Below are 23,244 nucleotides of genomic sequence, written 5' to 3'. Positions count from 1 at the left end.
CATAGGCCGGCAGCTATAGTTTTGATTCAACCCCTAGCCTGGGAACCTCCATATGCCACGGGTGCGGCCCTAAAAAGACAAAATAAATAAATAAATAAAAATTTTAAATGAAATTAAAATTATATAATATAAAATAAAATATGAACCTCAAATTTGATTTTTAATCCTGGCATTAAAAATGAACTAGTTGTGAAGTTCCCACTGTGGCACAACAAAAATGATTCCAAGTAGAAACCATGAGGTTGCAGGTTCAATCCCTGGCCTCGCTTGGTGGGTTAAGGAGCCAGGGTTGCTTGAGCTGTGGCTCAGATCCTGCGTTGCTGTGGTGTAGGCCGGCAGCTGTAGTTTTGATTTGACCCCTAGCCTGGGAACCTCCATATGCTACAGGTACAGCCCTAAAAAGCAAAAAAAAAAAAAAAAAAAAGGACTAGTTGTAATCATCCTCATTACATACGAAGAACTACTTGGACTTGCATTACACTGAAGTATGCAGGGGAAAAAGACAAAGGATCAAATTCAAAAGTTTCATTTAAAATATCACACAGAGTTTAGGGCAAAAAAATTTTAATACCTGCAAACTTAAAGGCAAGTCGTGAATTCTGGTAGCCAGCGTTCGTATTTCTCTATCAGATAAGACACCAGATTGATCTGTGTCAACTTCATCAAAGACTTGAGATACATTCAAGGGCTGAACTGCACTCATGAGATAATAAAAGTAAGAGAAGGCAAACTGCATGTCCTCGGAATGGCGCACTTTGTGAAACGACGTCTTGTCAAATTCTTCAGGGAACCTGTCCAAACATAACGTATCGTGAGATCTGGTTATTTAAGGTACGGCCAGTACCTAACGTGTGGAATCAGACTCCTCCTTCCCACTGTCGACCTTATACCTTCAACAAATCAGCCATCAAGCGTTAGAGCCGTAAATGCCGCACAGCCAAGATGTAAGTTTCAGCAGCCATGGCTGTGAGCACCAGTGAACAACTCAAACACAACAAGACTTACATATCTTGCAGTTCTTGCATAACGATCCGGTCGATCATGTGAGGCATGTGTGCGGGGACTTTGCGAGACGTGAATCCAAACTTGCTGTTCAGAATTTTATTCACATAACGGAGGGAATCTGCAAACGTATCTTTTAGGTGCCTCCCAGTGTGTTTGCTGTCAGTGAAGTATGCCAGTTGTGTCTTCAGTGACTCTTCTTCCTGAAAAGAGAATTCCACACAACACAGCATCATATTTTAGTGCACAAGTGCCCGTGTTAACTAGAGACAGAGGTACTACTTTATGCAACGTGGTAACAACGAGTCACTAGCTGTTGTGAGGGGCACATGACATGAGCACTAGTATGTCTCTTCAAGGATCCTAAGAGCAGGACTAAACCAGATTTCAGTGAAAGTTATGGCCAACACCGGCCTGAGAACAACAGCTGCAGGGCAAAGGTCTATTTATAGGGCATTCTTCAGGGCTCCTCACTGAGCATGAGATTTCACAGCCAATTTCAACGCAAAATTCAGAAAACTGACTTTGAATAAATTTGATAGTAATTTCAGTATCAAGTTATTTCTACTGCTGACATCAAAGCAAGTATTTAAACCGACTGGAATAAAAATTGGTTCACTATATAATAGTGTTAACATCATGAAATGTAAAGAATCCAGTTAAACCCAGTAAGAGGTGAAACTGAATGAATGGGCAAAGAACATGAACACAATTTACAGGGGATGATAAGCAAAACATTTCTGCTTCTGAAATTGATGAAAGTGTAGACTGATATTAACAGGTGTTGGTCAGCCTGCAGGGACAAAGGCAGGCTCGTATACTGTTGGTGGAAGGGGTGTAACATTTAAGGAAGACGTAGTTCAATTTCATACATAGAAGACCCTTTAACCTAGCAATTCTACCTACAGAAATAAAGCTTCCTCAAGAGCAACGTATGTGGGAGTTCTTGTGTGGTACAGCAGGTTAAAGACCTGGCATTGTCACTGTTGTGGCTTGGTTCACTGCGTGGCATGGGTTCAATCCCTGGCCTGGGAGCTTCTGCATGGGTGCGGCCAAAGTGGTGGCGGGGGGGGGGGGGGGGAGGTATATGTACAAGAATGTTGATTGCAACATATTTGTAACCGAAAAACATACAGCTGTTAAAACAACAATGGCAGTTTGCCCATCTCCTATTACGTCAAAGGCAAGTACAGAGCAAGATATGGATAATTTCACTGCTGCAAAACATAAACTATATAAATACTGGAAGAATACCCACCAGCCTACATGTTCATAGTGACTGTCTCAAGTAAGGAGATTAAGGGAGGAAGAAAAGAGACCTTTCCCTTTTCACTGTTTTTTATTTTTTGCTCTGCAATTTTTATCACTAGCCTATAGCACTTCTGCAATTTTTAAAAGGAGTAAGGGAGGGAGAAAAGTGAGGAAATCAACATTGGCATCGCTCAATAGTTAGGAAATACTGCGTGTCAGGGACAAGATACTTCCCACTCCCCAAAGAAAATGAGAGAAAAGCGTCAACTCTCCTCGTCACAGCTCCTCGAGGCTGTGCTCTGCTTGCCATCCAGCCTAGAACACATGGCTTTTCTCTGTCTGTCCTCCTCCCCACCATCCAAAAGTCAGCAGACAGGGCACTTCCTCCGGGATGCCTCCTCCGAGACCTCCAGGCAGAGTTAAGGCGTGTTCCCTTTGGATCCTGCCCATGCCTCAGCAGACACTTATCACACTGCCCACAAGTCTGCCCCCCAGCTCGCTCTCTCAGTCTCCCAGAGCAGCGACTGTTCTGACCATCTCATGCTCCCCAGCAGCTGGCACAGAGACGGCGCTTACAAGATGTGCAAAGGAGCCCAGGGCACTGCGGAGGCTGCGGAACAGGAGGGACAGCGAGACAACACTGAGGCTTGGCTCACACCCTCTGCTGCTGTGGGGGTGGGAGAGCTAATGCATCTCGGGGTCTTTCATGAGTAAAGTAAAAATACCAGAGCCAACTCACACAACGTATGCAAAAGTGTTTTTTAAAATCACAATAAAAATTTTTAAGTAAAAAATTAAATTGCTACATACCAAGGAAAGATAAGATACCATCCCTATTCTACTACTACTTCTCAGGGTATGGCCCAGCTACCTCCCTTACTCACTCACACAGAGGCTGCTTCCTAAACTGTGAGATGGGGATGATGACAGCAGGGCCCTTATAAGGCATTTTTATGGTTAGAGTTACTGGGATAATTAAATGAAACCAGGCAAGAAAAGCCCCTGAGTTCAGTGGTGGCCACAGGCAAACGCTGACTAAGTGCAGCCGTGAGTATATCATCACCACTGACAAGGTTGTTCATTTTTTCTGAGCATGGGAAGGTTCAGGCTGGGTATCACTTACATCCAGAAGATCCTGGAAATACTTCTTCTTCTCCCATGGCAAAAAGCCCAGGTAACTGTCTGTGTAATACTGCAGTTTTCTTCCAGGTAATACTTCATCACCACCTAGGTGACTGTTAGCATTTTCCCCCAGTCTGTTTTTCTCTTGTTCTTTCCCTGTGATTATCTTTTCTTGTGTCTCCTTCTTTTCCAAGCTGACAATCAGAGATGAGAACTTTTCTTTGGACACACTCCTGCCTCCCATTGTTTGGGTCAGAGTTTGGGACCTGAGTCTGGCTTTGGTTTCTAAGTCCAGTGGCGTCTGACTCTGGGAATGGCCGTTCACCCTCATGGTCACTGCTGGAAGAGGCAAGGACCCCTGGGACCTTTCAGGTGTTCCTAAGCTGCTCGGGTAGATGCTTCTGTGAACCTGTTTTCCCAATGGGGCCTCCATACTGTCATTTCGTTGCCCTGTCACAGGAGCCTGATTTACTGCCAACTCTGCATAACGTGGGTTCATCAGAAAGGGCCTCAGCAGGGCTGACTTGGACAGGTTGTATCCTTTCAGGGTGATGTCTCCGAGTTCCAGCTGCAAATCCAAGTTACTGAGGCTCAGCTGGGCCTCCTTGGGAAGGAGTGAAATATTGACCAGCGGAACTTCCACCTCCACCTGGAATTTTCCTGTTGTGTTAGCATCGTGTCTCTTGACCTTGGGGAAGCGTTTTTCTTCTGGAATATCCTCAAACGGGATTTCCACCTCTGGAAGAAGCACTGTCGGGCTGACCAAATCTTGGTAAGACTTCTGGGTCGTAGAATTCCGTTTGGGCTCCTCCCTTGTGTCAACCTCTACCGCTAGCTGGATTTTGAACTCTTCACCGTTTGTACTTTGAAGTGTGAGATTAAAATGTATTGTGGTTGCATTCATGCCACTGTGCAATATGAGGTGGATGGTTTTCCACTTGTTGGCGATAGAAGCGTGTCGAATTATGGGGTTGTCACTATAGGCGCCTTCGATTCCCCTTTTGGCTATTTCTGCAAAGCTGAAATAAGGCAGGCATTCACCTTTTGGAATAACATAGTGAGTCTGGTTTGGGAGAAGAGTTACTTTATACAATTCATGAAAATGATCTAGAGGAAAAAACACAAACATGACTTTTAAAAAACTAGCCATTTCCCCCCTTTTCCTTCAATTCTTAGGGTTTGAGTTTTCACTTTCTAAGAATGACTTTAAATGAACTTTAACCAGAAATTCTAACACAAAAGCTACTAGTGTAGGGCTCATTTTTACTCTCGGAAGCAATCACTACTATCAATAGAGAATGCTAAGGCTGACTCACTACAGAGACACAGCATGATTCCGAAAAGCAAACTCCAATATCAACTTCCATCTTTTTGTCCATTTGAAAAAAATATAAATTCTTGCCAAAAAGGACCCCAATTAATAAGCTATTGACAAAATCCAGTATTCAAACCATGCTTATTTCATGAGCCATTGCTCTCCTTCTATTCTTCCCAAACTAAACCTTCACCACATACTTTCAACTAAGATAACTCTGCTCAGTTAAAACAAAGAACAACAAAAAAAAGTCAGACAGGAGCACTAACAGGAAAAGATGCAGCTTCAGTGTCTACTTTTTTTCCTAAAGATCCGTGTCCTTCTCTTACTTATGACTCACAACTAATTTGGATGCAGGGCTGAGAAAGGGACACACAGACCATAATTACTTTAAACAACAGCAGCAATCCAAACCCCTTCTACCTAGCAAGGATTGTCATCCCCTTATTCTAAGTATGTTTTGACAGCTAAAATAAATATACCTTGCCCACAGTCGCCAGCATCAAACCCACAGGATAAGACATTGCAGGCTTGGTCACAGAACTTATCAGCGAGCCAGGAATTTGCACATCCTTGATTACAGTAAGAGACGCCGGTTATTCCTCCGCCGAAATGCCAGGGCTGTCCGCCTCCCATACTCCCGGTGCCCCCGCCTCCTGGGATGTAGCGACTCCCTCCACTGTTACCTGGAGGAGGAGCAGGAAAACAGAAATTTGCTGTGCCTGCAATCTTGGAAAACACTTAATAGGTGTTCACCCCATTCTTGAGGAGAAGTCTTCATGCAGCTTAAAAAGAAAATAATAGGCAAAGGGGGCGTCATTTGACAGCGGACTGGAAGTGGGCCTGGGTGTTGATCAGCTCTGCCGCCTCTAAGTACAGGCCGGAATTTTGCTCAAGGGGCACACAGAGATGTGTGTGCAGGGCAGACTGTTCTGAAGACTGATTCTCAGCACTGCCAAAGACGTCCTAATACAGGCACTGACCAGCCGAATGAAGGGCCTCGCTCTCCAGGCAGCACAGCCTCTCTCTCACATAGGTGTTCACTCCCCGCCTCTGACACAACTTAGAGCTGTGTTTCTCCCAACACTCAACACTTTCCCAAACCTGTTTGTTTCCTCACGCTGACAAGCTGCGCACACACCCTCTCTTGCGTCAGTGACTGGGAAATTCAAAATGCTTTATAAGGTTAAATGCTTTATAAACAGAAAGATAATAAATACATGTAAAAACCTGCTATTACCAACAAGTCCAGATACACACATGCAAGAAAGGAAGAGGAGACGCTGAGGAGATAACATGTTTATTTCTGTGGCATCTCTTTAAGTCACTTGGTGACCGGGGGCAATCTGATGCAGAGAGCCAGTGGCCACAAGCTCCTGCAAGAACCACTTAGAGTGATGCTTGCTCTTGAGCTCACATCAGTGAAGGTACAGAACTGATTTTCCACATCTTGAGTATCAGGAGAAGGCATTTTCAAGCGCAGGGTCAGTGTGGGAAACGCCCCCCCCCCAATGATAATATGAATAAACTGGGCCACATGGGGACACTGGTCTTCACCCCCAGAGTCCATGGATTACTGACCCTTGAACACATGAAGAATGTTTCATCAAGTCACTGTACATATGCAATAAAGACAAACGAAAAAAATTCCGTCAACATGGACGAATCCTCACCAGAGCAATCGCCACCGTCCCAATCACAGGCGGAATTATTGCAAGCCTTGTCACAATAGCCGTCTTTAATCCAGGATCCGGGGCAGCCCTCAGCACAGTTTGGCACAGGCCATGTCAAATAAACCTACGAGAGAAACAGAAAATAAAATGGTCTGTCCCTTTCTATTCTTAAATTAGGATTCTTTAAAAAAAAAAAAAAAAAAAAAGGCAACACAACACAAACAGAGCCTCTAGAAAAGGTCTGCATTCAGGGGCACCCTGGGCCTCAAGTGGGCGGGTACCTGCAGTAGGTCTCTCACTCCCACCCTCTCGACAGTTCTCACCCGGCACACATGCTCTCTGCCGCTACCCGAGGAAAGCAGGCAAGGACTCGACTTATGGGTGAGTCTCACAAGAAGGTCTTTTAACCTATGTGGAAATAAAGCAGCACCACGCCAGACTTAAATGCGAAAGCAAGAGTCTACAGGAGCCAAGTATGAACACGAGTCACTGCTTTTCCATGATGCTCTCGTCAACTCCTGAGCAGATTCGTGCATGGTCCTGCCTCCAGGCTGAGAAGGGGGCACGCTCAATACCCCGATCCCCACACACGGGGTCCTGTGATGAATCACTCAGCACGGCACGCTGCGCTGTGAACTCGCCTGCTTTCGAAATGACCCACATGTTACATGGTTACTTTCTAAATCAAGTCATTTTTGAAGAATGTGCTCCCCTTTAAAGTCTGACCAGTCCAACTATTTGGGAGGGCTTTCTCCATCTGGATAACTCTTACTTGTTCTTCTACGTTCACCTCAAATCCTTTCCCTGTCCAATTTCATCCTCCAGTGCTCCCATTCCTTTGCACCCAGGGCACACCTGCTGGTGTGGAAATCACGGTATGTGGTCACTGATCTTATTTGTCTCCCCTGTCAAGCCACGGCTCGAGCCTGCAGCCCTGTGATCTAAGGCAAGTGCACCCCACCACCACCAGCCCCAGGAAAATGAGCCTGGGGCTGGACAGGGGGTGGCACAGGGAATAAACTGCAACAGAAAAAGCAGCTTTGTGCTTTTTAGCAACAGAGTTCTGTAAGTTACGAGTTCATGGATAAGGTTCCAACTGATCTCCGAACCCTTCTAACACGGCCACCTCTCCCCCCACTATGCAGACAGGAAACCCAGAGGCCAGGTCATCGCCCAGGACGGTGCCACAGCCGGCGCCTACACCTGTGCTTATGACTGCTTTTCCATCCTGGCCCTCGAAGCCAGACTGAGACCGGCTGCCTTCAGTGACACTTCATCCATGTCTCTAAGCACTAAACTGAGCTAACGTTCTATCTGGGGCATTCTGCTGACATGGTAAACATGACTTTGTGTTTCACAGTGATTTTGCTTTTTCTGCTATTGTCGTAGCAGAAAATCTAGAAGGTGGGTTCTGGGCTCTGAGAAGCGAAGTTCCTACTGCAGTTTTCTACTCTCCGATTGTTAATTTTCCTGAGCTCAGCACTCGAAAATGCCTGTTTGATCAAATCTGATTGTGGTGCATACACTGATTTCCTGTCTGTTAACTTCTAAGTGACTTCTAAGACAGGCACCTCTTAGGTCCTCACCTTCTGACCTTTGGAGTGACTGTAAAAATCATCCGGCCAGACGTCCTTTCCAAACATGACATCATCATTCAGGTAGATGAACTTCTGGGACAGCCCTTCGATGCGGTGGATGTGACTTTCGATAGCAGGGGAACTGAAGGTAGGCAGGTGGCTCAGATTTCGAAAAACATCCTTTAACAGGAAAAAAAAAAAAAAAACACAAAAAAGGAGAGAGCAAGAGGGTGGGTGGAGAGGGGATTTTTTGCTTTGTTTTGGGACAGAAGGGAGGGAGGGAGGCGAATGGAAGGATGAAAGGAAGGTGGAAATGGAGGTGAAGGCAGAGTAAGGGGATGAAGTCAGGAACAAGGCAAAGAACAGCAGAGGAGACCAGGAAACCACAGCCTTGTGGCATGTGGCAAGTCGCTACCTGGTGTGTGACTATGGTCACTCGAGGATTATCAAGGTTCAGCCAGGATGGGATCTGCCCATTGGTGACGATGAAAATATTCCGAACCCACGGCGCGTGCCTCTCGATGGATCGCAGTGAGTACCTCAGCTCTTCATTATCCTCGAAACGGCTGGCAGAAACGTCTTCATCCTGCTTAGACTAGCAAAGCCCTCGGCCCGTAAGGCCAAGAAGCACTCCTCCCGACTCCCATCTACCCTCTGCTCTCAGGGAGCTCCAGCAAACTCTCAAAGACCAGGTCCAACTTTCAGATGTTACCAAAAATGCAGAACGCTCAGCATATTCAAAACAGCAACACCACAAAACAACAGCGGCATTTCTTTCACATATTTTTTTAAGAAAAGGTTCTCGGATCTGATTCGAGATCACTTCAATTAGTATTAACCACTGGTGGTGACTAGAAAATCAGAAAAGTTCCAATCAAGTCACCTCTCTGTAAGTCCTCCTCCTTCTCTACTCAGTGACTTATAAAATGGTTAATAATCAAAACCCTCAATTTGGGTTTTATGTTTTGTTTGTTTTTGTCTTTTTGTACTTCTTGGGCCTTGCCCTTGGCACATGGAGGTTCTCAGGCTAGGGGTCGAATCGCAGCCGTAGCCACCAGCCTACGCCAGAGCCACAGCAACGCTAGATCCAAGCCGTGTCTGTGACCTACACCACAGCTCACGGCAACGCTGGATCCTTAACCCACTGAGTGAGGCCAGGGATCGAACCTGCAACCTCATGGTTCCTAGTCGGATTTGTTAACCACTGAGCCACGAAGGGAACTCCTCAATTTGGATTTTAAAAGAACTTCTGTATCCTGTACCTGGCTGATGGCACTCAGGTCCCACAGTAAATACGCAGGACTTATGGTCAGTTCCTTTCCATCGACAGTCATGTTCTTCTTCGTCTGCTTATTCAGTTCTTGGAAATCTTTGGGGTTATTCAACTTCAGAAGTGCTACACTGGCCTCTGAATACAACTGCAACTGTAAAATAATAAGAGGGTTACATGTGGACAAACCGAGCCTCAAAAAAAAAAAAAAAAAAAAAAAGGAAACTCTGAACTTCCCAGATTGATTCTTGATCTTTAAATATACATGCTACATATACTATATATACAACATATTATAGACCATAAGCTATATATAGTATGTTTTGAATATATATTATACACATTTAAAAGACTGCACATTTCATATGAAATAGCAAGCCAATATCACCAAAAAATAAGGCCTAAACAGGCCAGACTATTTCCCAAATGAAACCAAAAGACCAGGTATTTAGAAACAAGAGGGAATTGGGGACTGGGGCAGATGGGACATCTCAAGCCCCACCTGAAAATCGCAGCCACCAGTCAACAGGGGCAAAGGCTGCCAGAGGGGCCAGAATCCCCGAGTGCTACACATGAAATCTCCCAGTTTTCAACAGCAGCTCTGATGTTTTTGACTGTCTTGCATTCAAACAAGACACATATGGTCACCAGTTTGAGACCTTTGTTCTAGAATATTACCCATCTGCCAATACCAGGAAAGCCCTGCCAGGTAACTTGGCTAGAAGTAATGGAGGGAACACCTGCCAGCAGGTGTCTAACAGCTCTTGTGACCACACCTAGGAGCAGGGTCCTGGCAGGGCTGCTTTAAATGCCTTTCAAAAAGGCAGGGGAGGGATTTTTCTCCCTCTTTCTTGTGTCTACAGTTCTTCAAGTCTACTTTGTAGCAGTTTGAGAGTCTAAAGGATCAGCTTCCAGTGAAATCCAAAGACAGAGGAGCTTCCTGCTGTGACTAGACTCCCAGTGGATTCATCAGATGTTAATCCACCCTGGACTCAGGATTCTCAAATGTTTGTTGAGGAAAATTCCCAGGAAATGCCAGCTGCCTCTCAACCTGTCTCTGATGTGTTAATGAAGAACCTCAGTAACTTGGCTCTCAACCCAAGGACAACATTTCGATCCATAACATCAGAAAATCAATCTCAACGGACTAGCCGGAGACTTGGTGAAGGCATCTGACCTCAACCAACTGGCGGGAGACTTGGTGAAGGCATCATTCCTAGGAGGAAAGGGGTGAGGACGGTGTTAAGTGTTTGGAGAGAAAGGATGGAATGGATGATTCGGTATTTGAAAAGCCGCTATGGCAAAACTCAGACAAAATCAGGAGAGCAGAGATTTCAGTGCACCTGTACTTATTGCCTGTAAAATAGAGATCCTGCTGAGCATAATTTTAACAGTAATTAAGATGACAATGATGACAGTAATCTCAAGGCTGAGTAGGTTGAGCCCTCAACCTTGTTCTTGTACTATTTTTTCTCACTTGCAATTGTAGAATGATTGTGAAGCAACTTAGGAAAGATTGTGCACCAATATTTTGATAACCTAAAAAGTTCTGTGATGACTTTTTTCCTGCATCTCTTTTCCTACCTCCTTAATACAGGTAACTGTAAGGAATCCATGTAGTCTGCACTTGAATGACTTAACTGTACTCTCCTCCCACTTTGATTTGACACAAAGAAGCACTATTTGGTGGCAGGTTTTGCCTCTTCTGGAAGCTCCAAGTCTAGAAGATGAAACCCAGTATCAAGAATTTGAAGCAAACTTATTCGTGTGGAAGGAGTCTAAAGAAAATGTTGGGCTGTTTGGCTAGCGCGGGGAGCCAAGAAGATGCAGGGACTCAAAAAAAGGACCTTGCCTGACGGGAGAAAAACCTGAAGGCAGGTTCCTAACCAAGGAAGGGAGCTCACCTGAACAGTACATGCCGAAGGTGGGCTTCTGGTCAGGATGAAAGCTTGCCTGTAAGGTCCAAGCCAAGGGCAGGCCTCAGGTTACACAGCTCTCATTTTGATGTTGATGGGGAAAGAATTGGGGCTTTTCTGGGAAAACAATTTCCACGTTTGCGCCAGAGAACATGGATTGTTTCTCGGGTGACCTAGTCTTTCCTGTTGTTTTATTTGTTATTCAGTTTTCCTCAGTCTTTCCTGATCATTTGCTTATTATTATTTCCAATTCTTATTTTCCTGTGGTGATTTGTGATTTAACAGAATTACAACAATAATATAATAAAGAGTTTCATCCTGAAGGACTTTCCCCTATTTAAATCCAACTTAATTAAAACATAGTGTTTATCTACGAACTAGTTTATACAGTAAACTTTAGTTAGGATTTTATTGAGGTTCATAGAAGTTTGACATATATTATTCTTGATCAAAAGACACCCAGCTATGAGTTATAGAAGCTTTTAAGTGGTAGCTAGTTAAGTTGGTTTATATTTTCTTACACTGTCTCCCTGCCATAACGCTTTAAAGATAAGCACCAGTCTAAAAACAAGATTTGTAAATGCCAAATTCTTGTGTCTGTGACCACTTCAACTTGTGGAGACTTGCTGGCCATGGGATGATTTGTACTGAGTCTCCTCCTTTCCACATGATGTATTGTACCTAACTGCCCTTAAATTGTACTCACTAAATTTAGTTAAGATAAAGATCTTAAAACGTGATGTATAGTTGCTGTACCATGTAAAAGTTAACCGATGTACTTTTAACACTATGATGTAATCTGTAGTTAAAAACTGCCTATATAATCAATCACTTATGCCAATAAAACTTGAGCAGTCCAGTGCCCTGAAGGAAGGGACAAAGAGGCTGTCTTCGTTGCAAAAGCCGACAAGCGTCCCTCTCCTTTGGGGAAATGTGGACACTCCCTGGCCGCTAGAGCTGGCCTCCGGCAGGCTAGCACATTATTAGAGCAGCTACTGAATTGTTAGAAAATTTTTTGACATACTGTTTTAATTCTCAGCAGCAAACACATTGTGTATAGAGGATGACCTTAGTAAAACCTGAGAGATTTGAGTATCTTTAAATTAAAAAAAAAGGGAGTTCCCGTCGTGGCGCAGTGGTTAACGAATCCGACTAGGAACCATGAGGTTGCGGGTTCGGTCCCTGCCCTTGCTCAGTGGGTTAACGATCCAGCGTTGCCGTGAGCTGTGGTGTAGGTTGCAGACGTGGCTCGGATCCCGCGTTGCTGTGGCTCTGGCGTAGGCCGGTGGCTACAGCTCCGATTCGACCCCTAGCCTGGGAACCTCCATATGCCGCGGGAGTGGCCCAAAGAAATAGCAAAAAGACAAAAAAAAAAAAAAAAAAAAAAAAAGGCAGGGGAGAAGGCTGAAAACCACTCATCGAGGACAGCAACATCCTTCTGCTGAAATGGTTCTTCTAACAGGGTCAGTTTCTTTCTTAATTTATAAAACAGAACAAAATACAAATTATTATGGCTCATTCTGAGCTCTTGTATATTCTGCATGACTAGATTTAGCTCACCCCTCAAAGTTTTCTGAGTTTAAGCAGGCTGAAAGTAGAGGTCAGAGTGCAAGGTTTCATTTATCTCTCACCCCCGTTTTACTATGTAGGCCATGAAATCTTACTGCAAACTGTGTGAGTGTGCTGTCTTCCTGACCAACCACCTTCCGTCACCTTCATAGTGCCGGGAATATACTTAGCACCCACCCAAGGTCAGCTCTCACTGCCGTCGCTGTGCTGCCTCAGTAGGTTCGGGGGGCGGATGGGAGGCAGGCCACGCAGGGCAACCATTCTTCTGTGCCACCCGGGCACCTGACAGTCTCACTGCCCTTCCCTAGCCTCCCCTCCCACACTGGCTCCCACAGAACCTCTGAGGCTCCCTGGAGTGCAAAAAATCACTATTCTAGAATAAATAAATGCAATACTTTTATATTCTAATTTAATTTTAAATGTACTGAGAAAGTCTCTTTTTTTTTCTTTTTATGGCCGTGTCTGTGGCATATGGAAGTTCCCAGGCCAGGGATCAAATCTGAGCTGCAGCTGTGACCTGCACCACAGCGGCAGCAACACCAGATCCTTAGCCCACTGAGCCACAGTGGGAACGCCTAAAAAATCTTCATCTTAATTAATCTCTCCTATGCAAAATGCTTTTATTCTGGAAAACTATTTTGAAATTTCACAGACATGTTCCTAAGGTAACTATACAATAATTGGGAAAGGAATGAAAAATAAAGAGCTTAAAGGAATAATTACATATATGAAAAAATGTTTTTCTGTCACCATGACCCACCAAGTCTTAAGTGGTAAAAACGGTAGGGAGGAAGGATGCTGTGCTGGCCACTAGGTGGCGCCCTAATCTCAGATACCTTAATTACTGCTGTCAAAAGGATCTGGTAAGGAAAAGTGGGTGTGGTTAAGTGCCTAAGGCTGGAGTTCGTAGCTTGGGCAACAGTGTGGATCAACTGTCTCCATATACAACTTCTTACCTGAAATCTAAATTTAGAGTTTATCTAAATTCTTTAACTTACACATTTCTTAAAGGGAGAACTTTTACACCAACCTCCTGCAGACCCATAACAGACGTGTAACATAACTGAGAAATAAAGCTTTGCTATTTTTAAGCCAGAGACTTTGGGATATTTGCTACTGTAGCATTATCTAAAATGCTGTGACCAATACATTTTTATATGGTAGTATGAGGTTAGGGAAATAACATGCCACCTAATGCAACTGAAAAACAAATTAGCTCCTTCTAGTAATTTGACAACTCATATGACTCCCTCAGTCTTACATATGTCCTGATGGTTTTCTAAAACTTGTATCAATTCTAGAGTTGCTTGTTTAATCTACCAAAGTGCTTACTTTAGGAACAAAACCAAAAGAGAGGGTGCCATGCTTTAAAAGAACAAATGCTTGAGGTTCCCCTTGTGGTTCAGCAATAATGAACCCAACTAGTATCCATGAGGATGCAGGTTCAATCCCTGGCCCCACTCAATGGGTTAAGGATCTGGCGTTGCCACGAGCTGTGGTATAGATCACAGATGCAGCTCAGAGTCCCCGTTGCTATAGCTATAGGATCCAAGGTGACAGCAGTTGCATCTCTGACTTGAGCCATAGCCTGGGAACGTCCATATGCCTCAGGTGCAGCCCAAAAAAGACCAAAGAAAAAAAGATCAAATGCTTAAGATGTTTTCAGGGAAGTCACTAGAAGAAGGGGAACAAGTAGAAGTATTGCTACAATTTACTACGACCCTGAACATGCCCTGAACAGAGGTTTGAGGGGTCTGAGTCCAGGTTGGACTATATGCTGCTCCCACACTGCCAACACCGTCCTTCCTGCAGAAACAAATTGCCATGTCAGCCTTTAAGGATCCCAGACAGGCTCCTTCTCTTTGAAAATGTCCCCATGTCACAGATTTACACAGATCTCTCTTATCTCTAAATGCCAACTTGGTGTTTGCACTATTCTTCCAGACAGCTAACCTTACACTATCTTGTTGCCACCTGACCACTACATATGCACACATACATGATCATGAATATAAACAGCCTGAGGACAAGCACACATCCTCCACTTCTACACTCCTACTTGGCAACCAGCGTCACTCAAGCCAAATGTGAGAACACACTTGAGAGCCTGAAGATTTTCTGTCTGCTCTCATATGTGTTAAAGAGTAAGTGAACAAAAACAAAAAACGAATGAAAAACTTACCACTACCATGAATGAAAATGTCTAAAAATCAAAAATGATTTAGAAGAAGCTGAAAATAAACACCACTGGGTAATCCAGGAGTTCCCTGGTGGGTCGGTGGCTTAAGGATAAGTATTGTCACTGCTGCAGCTCAGGCTGCTGCTGTAGTGAGAATTCAGTCCCTGGCCTGGGAACTTCTATATGCTGCAGACACAGCCAAAATAAAAAAGGAGGTAATCTGATTTCTCAGAAGGTAAAGTCTGTGTTTGTTACACACAAATATTTACTATAGCTAAATTAGAGGGTAATTAATCAGATCATAAAAGATATCTCTAGCTCGGTTTAAAATGGCAATAAATAATCATCTATCAATTATCACCTTAAATGTCAATGGACTGAATGCTCCAATCAAAAGACACAGAGTGGCAGCTTGGATAAAAAAGCAAAAACTTTCAATCTGCTGCCTACAAGAAACTCACCTTGGGACAAAGGACACATATAGATTGAAAATGAAGGGGTGGGAAAAAATATTTCATGCCAATAGACATGACAGGAAAGCAGGAGTTGCAATACTCATATCAGATAAAATAGACTTTAAAACAAAAGACATAAAGACAGACAAAGAAGGACACTACTTAATGATTAAGGGATCCATCCAAGAAGAGGATATTTCTATCGTCAACATATATGCCCCAAATACAGGAGCACCCAGATACATACAACAAATATTAACAGACATAAAGGGAGAAATTGATGGGAATACAATCATAGTAGGAGACAGATCCTCTAGACAGGAAACCTATAAAGCAACAGAGATCCTAAAGGAAACAATAGAAAAGTTAGACTTAATTGACATCTTCAGGACACCACATCCAAAAAAATCAGAATACACATTCTTCTCAAGTGTGCATGGAACATTCTCAAGAATCAAAGCTATAACCTCAACAAATTTAGGAGCATAGACATATTTCAAGTATTTTCTCTGACCACAATGGCATGAAACTAGAAATCAACCATAGGAAAAGAAAAGAGAAAAAACCTACTACATGGAGACCAAACAACATGCTACTACAAAACCAATGGGTCAATGAGGAAAGCAAGAAGGAAATTAAAAAATACCTTGAGAAAAACGATAATGAAGACACAACCTCTCAAAATCTACGGGATGCCACAAAAGCAGTGCTCAGAGGGAAATTCATAGCAATACAGGCATTCCTCAAAAAAGAAGATCTCAAATTGATAACTGAACTCTCCACCTAAACGAATTAGAAAAAGAACAAAAAAGACCTAAAGTCAGCAGAAGGAAGGAAATTATAAAGATCAAAGAGGAAATCAATAAAACAGAAATTCAAAAAACAACAGAGAAAATTAATACAACCAAGAGCTGGTTCTTTGAAAAGGTAAACAAAATTGACAAACCCCTGGCTAGACTCACTAAGAAGAGGAGAGAAAGAACCCAAATAAACAAAATTAGAAATGAAAAAGGAGAAATCACAACATATACAGCAGAAATACAAAATACCATAAGAGAATACTATGAACAACTATATGCCAACAAATTTGATAATCTGGAAGAAATGGACAATTTTCTAGAATCTTACAGCCTGCCAAAACTGAATCAAAAAGAAACAGACCAACTGAACAGACCCATCACTAGAAATGAAATTGAATATGTCATAAAAACACTTCCTACAAATAAAAGTCCAGGACCAGATGGCTTCACAGGCGAATTCTACCAAACATATAAAAACGATCTGGTGCCCATCCTCCTTAAACTTTTTCAAAAGGTTGAAGAAGAAGGAACACTCCCAAAGACATTCTATGATGCCACCATCACCCTCATTCCAAAACCAGACAAAGATACCACCAAAAAAGAAAACTATCGGCCAATATCTTTGATGAATATAAACGCAAAAATTCTCAACAAAATCTTAGCCAACCAAATCCAACAACATATCAAAAAGATCATACACCATGACCACGTAGGGTTCGTCCAGGTGCACAAGGATGGTTCAACATATGCAAATCAATCAATGTCATACACCACATTAACAAAAGAAAAATCAAAAACCATATGATCATCTCAATAGATGCAGAAAAAGCATTTGACAAAGTCCAACATCCATTCATGATCAAAACTCTTGCCAAAGTGGGTATAAAGGGAACATTCCTGAACATGATCAAAGTCATTTATGGCAAACCCACAGCAAATATAATACTCAATGGAGAAAAACTGAAAGTCTTCTCACTCAAATCTGGAACAAGACAGGGATGCCCACTCTCACCACTTCTCTTCAACATAGTTTTGGAAGTCCTAGCCACAGCAATTAGACAAACAAAAGAAATAAAAGGCATCCATATAGGAAGAGAAGAGATAAAACTGTCACTGTATGCAGACGACATGATACTATACATAGAAAACCCTAAGAACTCAACCCAAAAACTATTTGAACTGATTAATAAATGCAGCAAAGCAGCAGGATATAAGACTAACATTCAGAAATCAGTTGCATTTCTGTATAACAACAATGAAATATTAGAAAAGGAATAAAAAAATACAATACCTTTTTAAATTGCACCTCACAAAATCAAATACCTCGGAATACACCTGACCAAGGAGGTAAAGGACCTATATGCCAATAACTGTAAAACTTCAAGCAAAGAAATTAAAGAAGATGCAAAGAAATGGAAAGATATTCCATGTTCATGGATTGGAAAGATCAATATTTTAAAAATGGCCATACTACCCAAAGCAATCTACAGATTCAATGCAATCCCTGTCAAATTACCCATGACATTTTTCACAGAACTAGAACAAATAATCCAAACATTTATATGGAACCACAAAAGACCCAGAATCACCAAAGCAATCCTGAGAAACAAAAACCAAGCAGGAGGCATAACTCTCCCAGACTTCAAGAAATACTACAAAGCCACAGTCATCAAAACAGTGTGGTACTGGTATCAAAACAGACAGACAGACCAATGGAACAGAATAGAGAACTCAGAAATAAACCCAGACACCTATGGTCAATTAATCTTTGACGAGGCAGGCAAGAACATAAAATGGGAAAAAGAAAGTCTATTCAGCAAGCTTTGCTGGGAAACCTGGACAGCTGCATGCAAAGCAATGAAACTAGAACACACCCTCACACCATGCACAAAAATAAACTCCAAATGGCTGAAAGACTTAAATATAAGACAAGACACCATCAAACTCCTAGAAGAGAACATAAGCAAAACACTCTCTCTGACATCAACCTCATGAATATTTTCTCAGGTCAATCTCCCAAAGCAACAGAAATAAGAGCAAAAATAAACCAATGGGACCTCATCAAACTGAAAAGCTTTTGCACAGCAAAGGAAACCCAAAAGAAAACAAAAAGACAACTTACAGAATGGGAAAAAATAGTTTCAAATGGTGCAATGGACAAGGGCTTAATCTCTAGAATACATAAGCAACTATACAACCCAACAGCAAAAAAGCCAATCAACCAACAGAAAAATGGGCAAAAGACCTGAATAGACTGTTCTCCAAGGAAGATGTACAGATGGCCAACAAGCACATGAAAAAATGCTCAACATCACTGATTATAAGAGAAATGCAAATCAAAACTACCATGAGATACCATCTCACATCAGTCAGAATGGCCATCATTAATAAGTCCACAAATAACAAATGCCGGAGGGGTTGTGGAGAAAAGGGAACCCTCCTGCACTGCTTGTGGGAATGTAAACTGGTACAGCCACTATGGAGAACAGTTTGGAGATACCTTAGAAATCTATACATAGAACTTCCATATGACCCCGCAATCCCACTCTTGGGCATATATCCAGACAAAAGTTTCCTTAAAAAAGATACATGCGGAGTTTCCGTCGTGGTGCAGTGGTTAACGAATCCGACTAGGAACCATAAGGTTGCGGATTCAGTCCCTGCCCTTGCTCAGTGGGTTAACGATCCAGCGTTGCCGTGAGCTGTGGTGTAGGTTGCAGACGCGGCTCGGATCCCGCGTTGCTATGGCTCTGGCGTAGGCCAGTGGCTACAGCTCCGATTCAACCCCTAGCCTGGGAACCTCCATATGCCGCGGGAGCGGCCCAAAGAAATAGCAAAAAGACAAAAAAAAAAAAAAAAAAAAAAAAAAGATACATGCACCTGCATGTTCATTGCAGCACTATTCACAATAGCCAAGACATGGAAATAACCCAAATGTCCATCAACAGATGACTGGATTAGGAAGATGTGGTATATATACACAATGGAATACTACTCAGCCATAAAAAAGGATGACATAATGCCATTTATAGCAACATGGAAGAAACTAGACTCTCATACTGAGTGAAATGAGCCAGAAAGACAAAGACAAATACCGTATGATATCACTTATAACAGGAATCTAATATATAGCACAAATGAACATTTCCACAGAAAAGAAAATCATGGACTTGGAGAAAAGACTTGTGGCCACCCGGGGGGAGAGGGAGGGAGTGGGTTATCGGGAGCTTGGGGTTATCGGATACAACTTGGAATGGATTTACAAGGATATCCTGCTGAGTAGCATTGAGAACTATGTCTAGATGCTTATATTGCAACAGAACAAAAGGTGGGGAAAAAAATGTATACATGTAGGTGTAACTTGGCCCCCATGCTGTACAGAGGGAAAAAAAATAAATTAATTTTAATAAAAGATATCTCAAGCTCGAAAGCTTTCAACAAAAAAGACTTTACTTGGTAAGGCTATAGTCCACAGAAAATTTTTTATGAATTCCAATCTATTACCTTGCAAACGAAACCATTATCAAGTCTTCCCCTGCCCCCCACCCTGCTTGGAGTGGGAAGGGATTCTGGTTTTGCTCTGAATAGAATGATAAAAGCCAAGTTGTTGTATGTATACAGCCATGGTGCCAAAACCCTAAATGACTCCCTTGAATGATCACACCATTGCAACACTTCCTTTTATACTCTGTACGTGGTGGGTGTGCTTACTCATAGACCTGCTTCTTGTTCATTCTTCCAATAAGCACTTCATCAAGCAGCCCCCAGGAGCAGGCCTAGACATGATCACCAGGGTACAAGGTGAGCAGGCAGCACCTGTCCTGAGATGCTCGCAGCCCAGCCTGGATCTCTGGGACAGAACTGGACCCTTGGTGGCTCTGAGGCCACAGGCCTTGGCAAAGACCCCTGGAAGAGCCTAGGAAGGCACAGTGGGGTTCAGCTGTTCAGGTCCTGAAGAGCAATGTCTAACAGGCCTTCCTCCCATGTGCCCCAAAATGAGCTCTGCTTCCTTCCCAAAATCTCACTTTTCCTAAGAACCTCTGAGTGTGGTTGATGCCCCACGTCCATCTTCACTGGTCAGACCTACTTTCCGTTTCATTCTTCCTTCCATCTCCTCCAACATCTAGTCAGTCACCAGGTCATGCTGAGGGTTTCTCTTAGATGGTTCTGGAACCATTCTCATCACTGGCAGCATTGCCAAGGCACTTGTGGAACCTGAATGTCTTGCTGGGCTGTGGCAGCAGTGGCCCAACTGGTTCTCCTGCCTCCAGCTTCTTGTTTAATGTCTACCTGCTACCCCTTGCCCTTTCATGTGGCTTAGAAGCAGATCAGGCCCTCCTCTTCAAGATGCTCTTTGCCTCCAAGAGAAAGTCTAGGCTCCTCCCCAGGGATCTTTCTCAATCTGACCTCAGCCAACTTTCCAGTCTCAGCAGCAGCAAAATCCCCACCTGGGCTCTGGCCTCTAGAGCAGCCGCCTTGGCCCTCTGAAAACACCATTTACTTATTTGTAAGCCCTTGGCCAGCTGCTCAAGCTGTTTCCTCCTCTCAGAAAGGTCTTTCCGACTCCCTTCTCTGCTAGGAGAACAGCTGTTCTATGCAGGGCCCAGCCAAAGTGTGTCCTGTTCTGCAAAGCCTTCCTTGCCTGCAGTACAAGCAAAGCCCAGATATTCCCCCCAGCATTTTGTATAAACACTTATTTGGAACTGATCACACCCAAATATTATCTAAGTGACTTCAGTCCCTCGGTTATGCCTGGTACAGTCCCTGGCACACAGCAGGTGTTTAAACAGTGCCCACTAAACAGCCTGGGAACCCAATGAGAGGAAGCCTCGCTCTCAGGGTGCTTGTAATAGAACTAGGAAGTGAGACTCAAGGAAAGACAGTCCCGTGGAGAACGGGCTTGAATGCTGATGCTCTCCTTCTATTCTTCCTCTTTCTCATTTTCTCTCTAGCTTCCCCAAATCAGAAGTCCTTGTCCCTGAAACCAATTGCAGGTGTTGGCAGTGACAACAAGCTGCCATGAACACTGTGAAGAGCAGGCTAGAACCCCTCCCCCGGGAGGTGCTGGCCTCCACAAAGACAGGTCTGGTGAGTGACCGAGGAGGGGGCGTCCTCGTGTACAGAGCCTGGTGGCCCTACTGCCCAGTTCAAGCTCCTGCCCCACTCGGCCTCTACCGGCACACACTGCTCCACACCGCCCAAAAAACTAGTTTGCCAACGGGGTGACCACGACCTGGACTGGCAACCTTCGACAAGACACGCCTGCCCACTAGCAGGTGTACTGGTCAGCAGCTATAGTGGGCAGAGATGTGGGCTGTTCAAACCTAAGCAGAGTATGGGGAGGTGTTGTGCGTCTTCTTTAAAAACTTATTATAATTGGAATTACATAAAAAAGAATCAAGCATGTCATTTTTTCTGCATAAGGAACTTGAGCTGACAGTCAAAAGTATAGATACAAGTCTGTAATTGTGGAACTAACAGCTAGGAAGCCAAGAAGCCAAATAAACATCAACTGAAATGAACGCTAATCCATGGTTTTATCTACCCAAAGTAGTACTAAAAATAATGCAGGGGAAGGAAGAATATAGTATCTATTTTAAAATAATCGCAGACTGGAGTTCCCGTCATGGCCCAGTGATTAACGAATCTGACTAGGAACCATGAAGTTGTGGGTTCGGTCCCTGCCCTTGCTCAGTGGGTTGAGGATCTGGTGTTGCCGTGAGCTGTGGTGTAGGTTGCAGACGTGGCTCGGATCCTGCGTTGCTGTGGCTCTGGCATGGGCCAGGGGCTACAGCTCCGATTCAATCCCTAGCCTGGGAACCTCCATATGCCGTGGGAGTGACCCAAAGAAATAGCAAAAAAAGACAAAAAAATAAAAATTAAAAATAAATAAAATAATTGCAGATTAAGAAATAACCCTAATCTAGCTGGGAATCATCTTATTTTCAGGTACCATAAGAAAAATAATGGAGGAAAGTATGAAAAATGGAAAAAACCAAAATGTCATTCACATTACCGTGCTATTTATAAAGGTAATACATTGTATCCTAAAACAATAAAACAGGGAGTTCCCTGGTGGTCTAGTGGTTAGGACTTGGCACTGTCACCACTCTGGCCCAGGTTCAAGCCCTGGTGTGGGAATTGAGCTCCCACATCAGGCCACTACATGCTGCAACAAAAAAAAATCTAACAGCGAAACACTTATGGGGAAAACGAAACAAGTGAAAGGGAACTTTGGCAGGCAGATAAAAAAGCACGGGCCAGACCTGAGCTCAAGAACACCCGAGTCACGGCTCTTCCCCACCTCCACCTCCACCCCCACCCTTTTACCTCCCTATTGTTAAATGCCAGCAACGGGGAGAAGGAAGAAACAGGAAGCTTAACATAGTGGCAGAAGGTAATGAACATGTCTTTGTAAAATCAAGAAAACTGGAGCCTAACAAATGCCAAGGGAAGAACTTTATGCCCTCTGTCCTGAGAGAAAAAAACACTCACACGTTACAACCTGGACTGTTTCTGACAAAACAGCAGGCATCTTCACCTAAGGTCAAAAGGAAAGTGCAGCCACGTGGACTGAGTGCCACGTAAATCAGACAGAAAGCTCTAGAGAACAGTAAATGTCAAGGAAAAGACATGTCTCAGCCTCCAAAGTCAAGTTTAACAATCGCCCTGGTGGTCAAGCGTGAAGAGTTAATAAATTTAAATCCTAAATACGTTAATGGCTCAACTAGCTATTAATGACTGAAGGCCTCCCATTATGAAACGTTGCAAACATCTGCAGCACACCCTGTTTGTGAGTGAAGGCTCTGAATACACCCACAGCTTGGGGCTCGCGGGTACTCACCACATGGCTGACTCCCCCACCCCCGCCTCTCACGCTTCCATTGCCACTGGGGCTGTTTGTGTGTTTTGTCCACTGCTGTGTTCTCTGCACCTGACACACAGCAGCAGCGCTTTTGTTAAACAAATGAATAGCCCTTCTGTCTGGGAAAGCAACAAACCCAGGTCAGACTCTTAGAATTTTGCCCAAATTAAGAGTAAAAAATGAAGATCTCTGAATAAACAGCCAGCTACATGACCTACGTATTGTGACAGAATGGAGGGCCTCTGCTCTT

General features: G+C 43.5%; 1 protein-coding gene and 1 pseudogene across 12 annotated transcripts in view; one reads left to right on the top strand and one right to left on the bottom strand.

Annotated features, from left to right (window-relative positions):
- GNPTAB (N-acetylglucosamine-1-phosphate transferase subunits alpha and beta) overlaps positions 1 to 23,244 on the bottom strand; it is a 211,495-nt gene that overhangs the window by 15,276 nt on the left and 172,975 nt on the right. For all 12 annotated transcript variants that reach the window (XM_084957374.1, XM_021092669.2, XM_021092666.2 and 9 more), the window contains 8 exons: positions 9,203 to 9,364; positions 8,356 to 8,535; positions 7,950 to 8,120; positions 6,364 to 6,487; positions 5,173 to 5,376; positions 3,377 to 4,482; positions 1,006 to 1,205; positions 572 to 791 (listed from right to left, as the gene is read on the bottom strand). In XM_084957374.1, coding sequence (XP_084813500.1) covers positions 572 to 791; positions 1,006 to 1,205; positions 3,377 to 4,482; positions 5,173 to 5,376; positions 6,364 to 6,487; positions 7,950 to 8,120; positions 8,356 to 8,535; positions 9,203 to 9,364 — 2,367 coding nt within the window. The remainder of the gene's footprint in view (positions 1 to 571; positions 792 to 1,005; positions 1,206 to 3,376; positions 4,483 to 5,172; positions 5,377 to 6,363; positions 6,488 to 7,949; positions 8,121 to 8,355; positions 8,536 to 9,202; positions 9,365 to 23,244) is intronic.
- LOC146403527 (developmental pluripotency-associated protein 3-like) lies at positions 10,216 to 21,152 on the top strand (annotated as a pseudogene).

This window comes from Sus scrofa, chromosome 5 (assembly GCF_054392235.1).
Source record: "Sus scrofa isolate SSC_HxYL_T2T_F1_AM1 chromosome 5, Sscrofa_HxYL_maternal_Yorkshire_Landrace_v2.0, whole genome shotgun sequence".
NCBI lineage: Eukaryota > Metazoa > Chordata > Mammalia > Artiodactyla > Suidae > Sus > Sus scrofa.
Note: the sequence above shows the minus strand (reverse complement) of the source record. Positions and strands in the feature narration are given on the sequence as shown.